Raw genomic sequence first — 13824 nt, forward strand, 5'->3', positions numbered from 1 at the left:
TCTGGTTTATACTTGTATTAAAAAATAATTGTTTTCAAGGTTCGAGTCAGAGTTACGTCTTACAAAATTGACATGTGAGACGAACTCGTTGGAGTTTTTGTGTATGATTTCAATCGTGTATGCTCGGATTTAATTGAGACTCGGATAAAGTCGAGTATGATCTCGATTCTCGACTCAATCTCGAACAACAATATGCGATTCAATTAAATCTGCCCATCATATAAAATTTGTGAAAACACACACCAAATAAAAAGTGAAAACAAAAAACTATATAAATGTAGTTAGTGTAAAGTGAAGTAATAAATTCTCGACCATATGTGTTTGGTAGCACATCACATTCTATGTAAGTTTTGGTACTATTACATATTTAATGCATAAGACATAACATACTTGTCAAAAGTGACATATCGAGTGTGACATTTGATGTTTCATATTTAAACTTTGTGCATGTGCAAGGTTTGGTACTATGAGCCCCCAAAATTAGATTGCCCTTAATGTGTTAGGATAAGATTCATAAATTTTGGAGTTATATAGCCTTTTTCTAATCTTACTACTGATAATAATAATATTTTCTAAATTAAGATAGAGTATTTGTATTTTTTTTATTAGAAGGGACCCGCACATGTTCTGCAGTACTTCGTGAATATTACGTGGACGTTATAAATTTGTAAAAATGAATTTTTCGATAATAGTATTACTCGAACAAAAGATTCAATTACTTACATAAATGGTTCAATACGATGATTTGATTTTATATTATAGCTAGTTTGATTATCAATTATAAAAATGATGAACCCGATCAAACTTATTTGTTAGTCTCTTAAAAAAAGTTTTTTTTAAGAGTATACAATTGTTTTGGTTTCGATCAGTTTTATTTTAGAACGTTATACAGATCTCAAGATATTAATGTGTACTTGAAATTTTGATGTAAATTTGAGCAGGGTTTGATAATTATCGTATTTGAACTCAATACCTCGTCTCAAATTGGAGAAGAAGTTGACCTATAAGGCCATTTCAAAAATTAATATGATTTTTTTAAAGGAAAAAATTACCTATAAGGCCATTTCAAAAATTAATGTGATTTTGTTTTTTTAAAAGGAAAAAATCTTATTAATCAGTACAATTCAAACATAAATTTTTTAGATGGGCCCAAAATTTAATGGAGGGCCCAGTAAGAAATAAAGCGCTTGCTTTGGTTGTTGGAGGAGTTTGAAGATAGATGGGCCTACCATGTCTTAATCCTTGCAATGTTCCAACACATAGTTGTGCGGCAGCCAACAAGTATAGCTACGATGTCCCTGTCCATTTTTTTCTCCTAAAAGTTTGTAAAAATTCTTAAAATGTTTGATCGATTTTGACAACCCATTTCTTTTTTTCCCTCATAATTATTATTTTATTGTTTATCTTTAAATTATGGAATTAAAAAAAAATCATGAACAAAATATCATTTTTATATCGTGACATGTTCATTCTCGATTATAGACCTTTGCAAACACGATTGCATAATAAACTCATGTAACAACTATTACTACTTCATGTTCAGTCCCATTAACAAAAACCGGTTAACTTGAGATATCATCTAGGAGTAGGTCTCTTGTGAGACGGTCTCGCAAATCTTTATCTGTGAGACGGGTCAACCCTACCGATATTTACAATAAAAAGTAATACTCTTAGTATAAAAAGTAATATTTTTCATAGATGACCAAAATAAGATACTTATCTCACAAAATACGACTCGCGAGATCGTCCACACAAGTTTTTGTCATCACCTAGAGCCAAAATTATACCAACTAGTTATATAGTTGTTGCATTAATTGTGTGACACAAAAAAGACAAACATATAATTTAAGGGCTTCTTTTAAAGTTAATTACTTCCACAATTTTGGACTTTAAACTAACATAACTTACTAGTATTAGACTCGGCCTATAATAATTACACATATAAAGCATTGGTTTTTGCTCAAAAAAGTGTAGAGCAAGTACTATGAATCTTGTCCATAAACTCCAATCTAATTGCAAAGAAACAAATTGTAATCAACAATGTTAATAACGACCTTAAACTTTATTAATGTGACCGTTATACGGCAACGATTTACTTAATCATTGTATTATATTAAATCAATTATATCACTAAGATTTTCTAGCTTGAAAATTACAATTAAAATGAATTGGTCCTTGATTAAGTTAATCGAATGCCGATTACTTTCGACTTATCTTAAATTCCTTCCTGATGGCCCTATTGATGGGTCGTTAACTAATATAATTAGGTTCAAAACCAATTTAATATTGTGTCCCCTCGACCTAAGTATCCTCTCTCTCAAACAACTTCTTCTTGCTAAGTCAACTTTCAATTATTAATTCCAAAGTATCGTGCAAAGTATGTGGGTGTGATGCATTAAATTTGTTTTTACTAATAAAAAAAAACTCACAGTCGTCTAAAATTTAAGACATTTGTTTCCATGATTGTTGTAGCTTTTGGTAAAGCGGCAAGCGCTCAGTCCTACAACTGGTATCATAGCCAAGATCACATGTTCAACTCCTATTGATTGCAAGAAGTGCAATTATTGAGTGCAATAATTGTCTCTATTTGGTAAAGTGATCGAACCGTGATACTTGAGATGTTGTATGATTTACAAGATTTAAGTTGCAATATTACTACTAGCTATAGCTTTTGGTAAAGCGACAAACGCTCGATCCTACAATTGTTGATGTAGTATGACCATGTTTTTTATTTTTATCTATATTATTCTACACAATTCTACCATATACACATGAATTTTAGAGAATTCTATTCAAGCGTTCTTACATAAATCACTTGCACACAAACATAATACAAAGACTACTTTGCTAACATTCGCAAGGGAGAAATCAAGAAGTAAAGGTCGCACGGGTACTAAGTTCATGACAAGGATACTTTATCTAACTTTATGATATTGTCGATACAATTCGAATATTTTAAACTATATAACAATTGATAAATATCATATATTAATCGATATGTTATTCAACACTTTATGGTATTAACTATCTCATTTTAAAGTACGTACACTTTTGCAACCGATGAAAATTGAATGTTACATAAAATCTAAAGCGAGTGTTACTAATATATATGATTTAATCGATATCATATACAATTTACAATATATTGGACATACAAATCGTAGGGAACGACTTTTTAATAATAATAATAATAATAATAATAATAATAATAATAATATAGGGTCCACTTTTAAAATCAATTCGTGCATGTTTTGTTACCTTAAGCTAGCATAAAAAAGAATTGTCCCTTTAATTAAAAAAATCAATAGCCTGTTATTTTTGGCTTATCTTACGTCACATATTGTTGGCACATTCTTTGATGTCGACTAAATGGCTTGTTCACTTTTTAATACTTAATAATATTATTTTCCTTACACAATAATAATAATAATGGAAATTTATTTTTGGTTTAATATGTTTGTCTATTTTCAATTGTAGTGTCACAACCACATTAAACGAAAAAATGATTATATTGTAAAAAATCAGAAGATGGAGGTCTAAAACTGAAAGTTGATAATATATATTACCAAAATGACAAAATTACATGACAAAAAATATAGTTTTAATAATAATAATAATTTTTATAATAATAATATATACGTGTTTTTAATGTTTTCTTGATAAATTTGTTGCGATAATTTTTTTTTAAACTGTAATTTAGCCGTGTTATCAAGTATCTTTGTTTTTTTTTTTTTTTAAAAAATATATTTCACAATAAATTAACAATAAATTAACAACTATTTTGATATTTTGTTAATTTTGATATTTTACAAGTACTTATATGCAATTTACCTTCGATATAGTAATATGTCACATTCCGAAGAATGAATGCCACGGAACAATTTCAGGGAAACTATAGTGAATTTAAACCATATGAAAATACAAATTTTAAATTATAATATGGGAGTATCAATGTGATTATCAAATTCGTTAAATTTAAAATATTCCTACACATATATATGCTGTTTTTTTTTAACGTTAAACATATATATATATATTGGCAAAAACTTGTGTGAGATTGTCTTACGAGTCATATTTTGTGAGACAGATTTTTTATTTGGGTTATTCATAAAAAAATATTATTTTTTATGTTAAGAATATTCTTTTTATTGTGAATATTGGTAGGATTGACATGCCTCAAAAATAAAGATTCGTGAGACCGTCTCACAAGAGACCTGTTCAAATATATTATAAAAGCAGTCTGGCAAAAGTTGTACACTCTCCTGTCTTAATTTTGATATTTTAATTAAAATATAATTTTCGTGAAGTTTAAAATTTTATAATTCATCTAGTTTATGTTAAATTGCACAAATATGGTATTTATCTCAAGGTTTAACATGTTCATACTCAAATAATAGGTATAACTCCATTATTATTTTTTTAAAATAATATATATTTTAGACAAATCGATATCAATTAATATTTCATATTATCGTTAGAATTTTTTTTTGAAGATGAGGACATATGAAAGAAGAAGTTCGGAGAGTTAAGAATGCGTAAAAGGATGTATATTTCTTGTTTTGAACATATGAAATATTTATTGTAATTGAGGAAATATTTGTTGTAATTGAGTTTGGAATTTAGGATTTCGTCTTTAACTTTTTTTTTTAAATGTATTTTATAACATAAATTCTCTTCATATCAAATATATAGACTTGCCTGCTTTTCACACATATTAAAATATTCATCGAAAAAATAAAATTTACAAATAAACTTCTTATTTTTTTCTAATTTAATTTATTAAAAAACGGTCATACATTTCAAGACTTTAATATGAATTTATTAATAAAACATAAGAAAAAATTACTAATTATAAGAATTAGATTATATAATTTGGAAAACCAAAACAAGGAGTGTAAACTTATATTTAATCATACATATTTATATAAACACCGATGACATGACACTCACCTATTAATGTATAATTTTGATATTTTCCATTACATCAAAAATAAGTGAGTGACACTCATCAATACTCACATAATTATGTAAATGCGTGACATATCAAAACATGAGTAGATCTCTTCTAAGACGGTCTCACGAATCTTTATTGGTGAGACGAGTCAATCATACCGATATTCACAATAAAAAAATAATATTCTTATAATAAAAATTAATATTTTTTCATAGATGACTCAAATAATCGATATTAACAATAAAAAATAATACTCTTAACATAAAAAATAATATTTTTTCATTGATGATCTGAATAAGAGATTCGTCTCACAAAATACGACTAATAAGATTCTCTCACATAAATTTTTGCCCAAAACTGTATATTTAATTTTATTTATTTTTAAAACAGTAAATAAGCAACACTCAACACAGCACCACATAAATTGGACTTTTGTGTGTCATTTGTCAAAATCAATTCCCTCTGCCACCCTCTGGTCGGCAAACGAAGCTTCAACTTCAGGTGTCTCCTCAATCCCCCACCCCCCACTGTGTGTCCTCTGTGTGTTTTATTTGTCTCTTGTCTCTGGTTGTCCCCATCTCCCATCATCACTCCTCCTGCTTAAATACACCTCATAGATCACTTGCAGTTTGTGTAGTGCAAAAGGTGTACACAGACCCAACATCACACGCCCATTTGGTTTTATTTCTATCAGCTGGAGTGGAATGATGTGTTTTTTTGTTTTTGTTGATTTGATCCGATAAAGGGTCTCAAGAAAGGGGATTCACGGGAGAGGAAAAAAGCTCGAATCTTTTGGTGAGTATGGTGTTTCTTGATTTCAAAATTTTACCACTTTCGATTTGTGTTGAGAAGTTGCAATTTCTGGTCTTGATTTGGTTGTCTAAAGGGGTACTCGATTTAGTTCTTTTATTCATGATTCTGTTTTTATGTTTTTTTTTTGTCAGAATTTTACCCAGATGACTAATGTTATCCAGTCGCTGAACAAACCCATGAATCAAGTGGAAAAAATCTTGGATCCTCAGCTATGGCATGCCTGCGCTGGTGGGATGGCTCAAATTCCACCTATCAACTCCAGGGTCTATTATTTTCCTCAAGGTCACGCTGAATATGCTAATAAAACTGTGGATTTTGGTGGATTTTCAAGAATCCCACCTCTTATACCTTGTAGGGTATCAGCCATAAAATACTTGGCTGATACTGAGACTGATGAAGTTTATGCTAAAATTAAACTATTCCCTTTGAGAGGGAATGAATGTGATGTTGCTGATGAGGGCAAACTGTTGGGATTTGAAAAAGACGAGGAAAAGGAGAAATCCAATTCCTTTGCTAAGACTTTGACACAGTCTGATGCTAACAATGGAGGGGGGTTTTCTGTGCCGAGATACTGTGCTGAGACCATATTTCCTAGGTTGGATTACTCGGCTGAACCTCCTGTTCAGACAATCTTGGTTAAGGATGTTCATGATGAGATATGGAAATTTAGGCATATTTATCGAGGGACTCCGCGGCGCCACCTGTTGACAACGGGTTGGAGTAATTTTGTTAACCAGAAGAAGCTTGTGGCGGGGGATTCAATTGTGTTTTTAAGGGCGGAGAACGGCGATCTTTGTGTCGGTATACGAAGGGCCAAAAAAGGGATTGGTGGGGGAGTTGATGTTGTGTCATCTGGATGGAATACTGGTGCTGCAAACTGTGCAGATTCTTTATACCGAGGCTTCTCCGGTTTCTTGAGCGAAAATGGGAATTTTGGCGCTGGAAATGCCAAGAAAGGTGGTGAAAATGGTGAAATAGGATTGAAGGAAAAGGGTACTCTGAGGGCTGAATCCGTTGTTGAAGCAGCAAATCTTGCTGTGAATGGCAGGCCGTTTGAAGTTGTCTATTTTCCTCGGGCAAGCACACCAGAGTTTGTTGTGAGAGCTTCTGCAGTGAATGCTGCCATGAGATTGCAATGGTGTTCTGGAATGAGGTTTAAGATGGCTTTCGAGACGGAAGATTCATCTCGAATTAGTTGGTTCATGGGAACCATTTCGTCTGTACATGTTGAAGACCCTGTTCGTTGGCCTAATTCGCCTTGGCGCCTTCTTCAGGTATCTGAGCACTACTCCATTTCATCTATTTTGTAAATTTCATCTATTGAATTCTTAGTTATATCGTGCCTTGAAAGACTGGATAGATTCACAATTATAAGCTTAACTCCTCAAGTAGTTTCAAACCGTATAGGTAGTGAATTCCTTGGTCCCTGCGAAATTCTCATTAGAAACGTAACTAGTGCGTGTACATGAAGTTAGAATCTTGATTGTTTTTGACATTGTGTTGATGAACTCGTTTGAAGGTGGTATGGGATGAGCCTGATTTACTACAAAACGTGAAGCGAGTCAATCCATGGTTGGTTGAATTGGTATCTAATATACCAGCTATCAATCTCTCTCGTTTCTCACCACCAAGAAAGAGGCCAAGGTTTCCACAACATTCAGAATTCCCTTTCGTGCATCTTCCGATGCCACCTCTACTCGGCAACCCCCTCAGTCCAAGCAGCCCCTTGGGTTTTTTACATGAACACATTTCTGCAGGCATACAGGGAGCCAGGCATACTGATTTTGGATTATCTTCATCAGATCTCCACTTCAAGAAACTGCAGATGGGACTGCAATCGATGGATTTCAAGCATCTCGATTATGCTAGTCCGCTGCCCAAAATTCCCACCGGGAACTGCCCCTCGGGACAAACAAAATTTGATGCATTGCAATGCACGTTGAAAACGGGAAGCTCTACTCAAGATTTTAATAAAAACAATGAGGCGAAGAAACCTGTGTTTGTTTTGTTTGGACAGCCAATTCTCACTGAGCAGCAGCTCTCTCAAAATGATTCATCAGACAGAAACCAAGAAAACATGGCCAACAATTCGAACGGATCAGGATCAGCTGTCATTCAGAATTTCCCACCAGAAGCCTCATCAGATGGAGAGTTTCCATTGTGGAAAGACCAGAAACTCGAGCTTGGGTTCGGTGTCACAGGACATTGTCAGGTGTTTGTGGAATCTGAGGATGTTGGCCGGACCCTTGACCTCTTACTACTTGGTTCGTACGAAGAGCTGTACAAGAAACTCGCCTTCATGTTCAACATGGAACAATCCGAAATGCTGAGCAATGTAGTTTATAGCGATGTAACCGGCGCGACTAAACACATGGGAGACGAACCCTTTAGGTAACTCGGACTTATCAATCACTTCCATTTTTTCCTTCATTTAACCATACCTGTATTTGACAGATCTTTGTTGCCATCGTTTCTGCAGCGATTTTACGAAGAAAGCGAGAAGGCTAACAATCTTGATGGATTCAAGCAGTGACAATCTTTGAAATTAAACAAGACCACTTTGTTTTGATATTTTCATTGTACAGTTCCAAATTTAACTTTCCGAGAAATGTATGCTCAAACTTGGGCACAACCGCAATCTGTTCCTTCTCGTGAAGAAGTTACATTTCTTTCTGCAAATCATTGAATCTTTTGGCAATCAATTGTGATTTCTTTTGAGTTACATTCTTGCATCCATCTCAAATTATTCATATGCAAACAAGATTTAAGGAATTTCAATGATCCAACTTTTTTTCTTTCAACAATTAACTTGTGGTGGCCACACTTTGAAATAAAGATAGCATATTTTTACCCACGCATATTTGTCATATTAAAGTGACTACTTATTATTCATTCATTTTCTTAGTATACAGAATATGTAGTGCAAATGTAAATAAATAACAGAGAAGTAAAATAAATGAAAGTTATAATAAAATAAAAAGTTGAAGGAAAACAATTGTTCCGACATAATTGCCCTCTGTACAGAAATTTAATGTACTTTTATCGAGATTTATTGTATACATATGTGCTTATTGTGGTCCAATATGTTCTAATTTAGATAATTTCTTAAAATCCCATGATTTTTTTTTAAAAAAAAATCTCTCTCTCTCACACACACACACACTCTTTTAAATCAAGGGTTATTATTAATTGCTTGAATTGGTTTAATCTTATGGTTACAACTGTTCATTTAATTAATTAGTTGGTATACCATATGACATTAAGTGATATTAGTTGTGTAGTATTTATTTAATAACTAGACAGAAAATTGTACATGTGATGATGAACAACAGATTAAGTGGATCTAATTAATATAACTAAATAAATAGTCTCAACTCTTACATAGTAATTGATTTATGAGTGCAAACATCAATGAACAACCTTTCTCAAACTACTTAACATGTGTGTTTCATAATTGTGTGTCCTTGAATACATTTTTTTATATATAAAAAAAGTAAAACTAGGACGATGTATGAACGTTATAAAAACGAGTTGAATTGTGAATGCTCGATCTGCTTAATATATTTGAAAAAGTGGTTTTGTTTCTGGTTTTTAATAGAGCAATCGAAGCCTGAAGTTTGTTTGTTTTTTTTTTTTTTTGCATTTTAAGATATTGAAGTTGTAACAGTAAGTGCTGAGTCTTATATTTTTCTTAAATAATGCACTGAATTTAATAAGCAACGTAGTCGTAAATTAAATAGACGCGTAAGTAATTTGACTTTAAACTCAAATCCCAAGTGCAGATCAAGAAACCATTAAAAACCAGTTATGGTGGCGCAAGAGTGGGGGAAATCAATTGGGATTTGAGCAAAATAATAGTATATTTAGGGGCTGAAATTAAGGATTAAGAAGGGTGGACATGGATCTAATCCCAAGTATAATGTTTAATACTTTGTCGGTCAAACAACACCAACAAGCAAAGATTTATGGGATCAATTCAGTATAAAATATAACCCCTTTACCATGTTCATTCAAAGGTACATTGATGGCTTTAAGATTACATATATATTTTCATCTCATAAATCAAATTAAGTTCCAATATTTTATCTAATTGAAGTCAACATATATTTTGATATTTTCTTCTTTAACAACATTTCTTTATTTGCTCAAACTTTTAAGGTATCATTTCTTTTTTGACATTGTTTGTTTAAAAACAAAAACCTGTGTGAGACGGTCTCAGATGTCGTATTTTGCGAGACAAATATCTTATTTTGGTCATCCATGAAAAATTATTACTTTTTATTGTGAATATCTGTAGTGTTGATCTATTTCACAGATAAAGATTCGTGAGACCGTCTCATAAGAGATCTACTCTTGTTTAAATTGAGAAAAAGATTTTGTCGGACAGAGGTAGCTAATTAGTTTTTCATACCTAAAGATACTATGTAAGATTTGATCTTTCATACAACTTCTATGTCCATGCTTGGAATTGTTGTACATTTTAAAAAAAAATTAGAGTTTCACGATTTGATAAAACGATAAATGTTCGATTAAGTAACGGTACATAATTTTATTCGACAATGAACTCATGGTTGTTAAACTAAATTGTTAATTAGACAATTAATAAAATGAACTGGGCTCACGTGAGGCGGCCTCGAGTGGTCAACCCTCGAGGCCCAGAAACAACGCTCGCGCCGTGTCGATGCTTGGGCCTTTCTCAATTTATTATTTGTCATAATGCCATAATTAATACTTGACACAAAGTCAATTTTCCAACTGTGCAACACTGTCTCGATCACAATTTAATCGATTTTTTTAGAATAAAATGTATAAATAAAATAAGAGTAGATATCTAGTGAGACGGTCTCATGAATCTTTATCTGTGAGACGGATCAACCCTAACGATATTCACAATAAAAAGTAATACTCTTAGCATAAAAATTAATATTTTTTCATAGATGATCTAAATAAGATATATGTCTCACAAAGTACGACCCGTGAGACCGTCTCACACAAATTTTTATCATAAAATAAATCATTTAGCATATTTTTTAATATATATATGTGGATCCACGACAAATAATCCTAGGGTGAGCTGGATAAGAATACATAATATCTGTGATTCGTAGTCAAATATTGATTACTTAATTGGCAGACGCGTTCGTGCGCATGCAATTATCATATTTTCAAAATCATTTTGATTATTTTTGTAATATTACTTCTATATATATATATAAAATTCAGTAAATAATAACTTATATTTTGAGAACCGAGCAAAACACATGTTTAGTATAGGTGAGCGTCAGGACTAAATGATTACATGTTCAATTCCTCTTATCAATATTTATTCGATCCAATATGCTATACACGTACGACTTGTCTAATATGATTTATCCAGCTTGTATAAGCTACATCGTTATGTTTGAGGGTTTATTCAGTACGCATCCGAAAAATAATACGACGATTCTTACTCAACCAAATAATTTTTTTAAAAAAACAAATCTTCAAACCGGAATGTTATTGAGATGCATGGTGCATGAAATTATAATAACACTGCCTAGTGTATAAATGGATAAATATAATAATTTTAAAAAAATTATATAAACTTGTTTTTTTTTAGTGGCTGAGGGATGTAGAAAAGGATGTGAGCAAAAATTTCAGATTCAGGATCGTGTTATATTAGAAATCTAACTATTTTTAAAATTAAGTGGATGGAAAAATGTGCTCCAAGAGAAAGCATTCAATGTGAGAAAATAGTGCAAAATTTCATGGCTATCGGGGTTGACAATATAAATAAAATAGCAAAAAAATATAATCTCCCTCACATTTTTTTTTATGAACCAAGAATACGTTGGGTAAACTCCGAAATAACACATTAGTCTGCAAAATATGTTAGTCAGATAAATCACATTAATATAAATAAAATAGCAATTTTTTTATGAACTAAGAACTGAGAAACACGTTAGGTAAACTCCGAACTAACGCATTAATCGGCAAACTATGTTAGTAAGATAAATCACATAACGCAAGTCTTACAAGATAAGCTCGTCCAAGAAAATATTGGTAGAGATAATGAATCTCTTGATTAAATGTTAAAAATTCATTTATACAACTAATTCAGAGAGACCTTAGGGCATATTCTGATATTCATGTCAAATTTGCAATAATTATTGTAGTCACATATCTAACCAAGCTATATATTTTTATTTAATTTTCTAATTTACGCTAAACGCACGTTGCTTTTTTGAGTAAATTTTCAAAAGCAACCATCACTAAATAATAATAATAATAAAAGTAATTAAAATCAATTTCAATACGAAATTTAATTTGTTAACCTCCGAAATTTTTAATAATTCACTTATCGTACTTTCGTTTCATATCAATTTTCATATAAATTTTCAATTTTTTCTGTTAATATTTTTCATATAAATATAACTATTTATCACATAATTTTATAGATGGATATTTCTAATATTTAATTTTTTTAAAAGAATATCCTTGCATAAACAGCCCCTTACTAAAGACAATGATCCTAATTTTCTACCCCAACCATGTTTTATATACATTTTTTTAAAATTTACATGAATTTTAGTTTCCTAAATTCAACTTTTCAATATTTCACACTCTTCATAATTTTTAAGATTTCTTATTTTCCAAAATAAACTTTTGTTTTTCTTACACATTTAGTATATTTAAAATTTCTAAATTTTATTTTGAAAAAACTTAATGAAAAACCATGAATCTTAAATAAATTTAATTGTGATTTTTAATTTTTTATATAAAAAAATCGAGTACAAGGACGTATAGCGGTCACAAAATATCTAATATAAACTAAGCATACGTATACTGAGATCGTTTAAGCCCAAATGGCCCAATCCCAAATGGCCCAAGTTTTCCAACAGCTGCCCATATTGATTTGGCCCATAGGTTTTCCATTTTCATATTTTATATTCTTCATAGTCTTTTTACCATTGGGTTGGCCCGTTTAGGCCTGCCTCCAAACGGGCCACCTAAAGTTCAACCCAACCTGTCTCGGATTGTGGCCTACGGGTTTAGATATGTTTAATCAGCCAAAATTTTTAGAAAATAAAAAAAAAACACTAATATCTGAGATTGAAGATAAAAATTAGTAATATCACGTCATAATAAATAATAAATATCACAATATAATAAATCATATAAAAATTTGATGTCAACTATTATATTCTGTATAAAAAATCAAATTCCCAAATAATATGAATAACATAAATAGAAGTTTAGCTATAAAAAAATAAAAATGTAAGATATTAAAATGTGCTTACATTATCATCTATAAAAACAATTGATAAATCTATTGAATAAACTTGAATTTAATCAAACATTCAATACTAGATCAAATATAAGTTTTTTTTTAAAAAAAAGAAAAAAAATTTGGCAGGCCGCCCCACCCTGTTAAACCCGCAACCCAAATGGGCCAACTTGTCTAGGCCCACCGCCAAATTGTTTCGACGACTCTAAGTATAACATCCTACAAGATTGTTTTGACTCCATTAACAAACAATCTAATACTGGTTTGTTCCAACCCAAAATCGATTTGATAGCATTTTTAATTTGACAAAAACTTGTGTGAGACGGTCTTATGGATCGTATTTTGTGAGACAAATATCTTATTTGGATCATTTATAAAAAAAATATTACTTTTTATTGTGAATATCGGTAGGGTTGATCAGTCACACAGATAAAGATTCGTGAAACCGTCTCACAAAAGACATAATCTTTTAATTTTAAAGTTGTCAAAATTGGCTTAGCTGGTCTGGAAATCAAGAACCAAATCTAACTATCTTAGGCGGTGTCTCTGTGCTATATACTCCTGATATGTTTCTATAAGATGATTAGCTGATTATCTCAAAATAAAAAATATTGATAAACTATATATTTTTTGTTTTAAAGTTTAATAATCGACTGATCATGTTATACAAAACAAAAATCGAATAACATACACTCATCCATATTTTAGGTGTGGGTTGGACCACACCGACTCATCTAACTAATTTTGTGTCTAATTTGACAGCCGGTCCGTCGTTTTAGCGGGTTGGCCA

The 13824-nt window shown here is 31.2% G+C and overlaps 1 protein-coding gene across 1 annotated transcript; it reads left to right on the top strand.

The window, feature by feature from the left end:
• The first annotated feature begins 5394 nt into the window (after positions 1-5394).
• On the top strand, positions 5395-8399 carry LOC140820867 (auxin response factor 18-like). Its single transcript, XM_073181235.1, has 4 exons — positions 5395-5749; positions 5899-7041; positions 7287-8158; positions 8247-8399. Exons 2-4 carry the CDS (start codon positions 5911-5913, stop codon positions 8308-8310), a joined length of 2067 nt encoding a protein of 688 aa, XP_073037336.1. The 5' UTR covers positions 5395-5749; positions 5899-5910; the 3' UTR covers positions 8311-8399.
• The last annotated feature ends 5425 nt before the right edge of the window (positions 8400-13824 follow it).

Source organism: Primulina eburnea, chromosome 2 (genome assembly GCF_022965805.1).
Source record: "Primulina eburnea isolate SZY01 chromosome 2, ASM2296580v1, whole genome shotgun sequence".
Classification (NCBI taxonomy): Eukaryota; Viridiplantae; Streptophyta; class Magnoliopsida; order Lamiales; family Gesneriaceae; genus Primulina; species Primulina eburnea.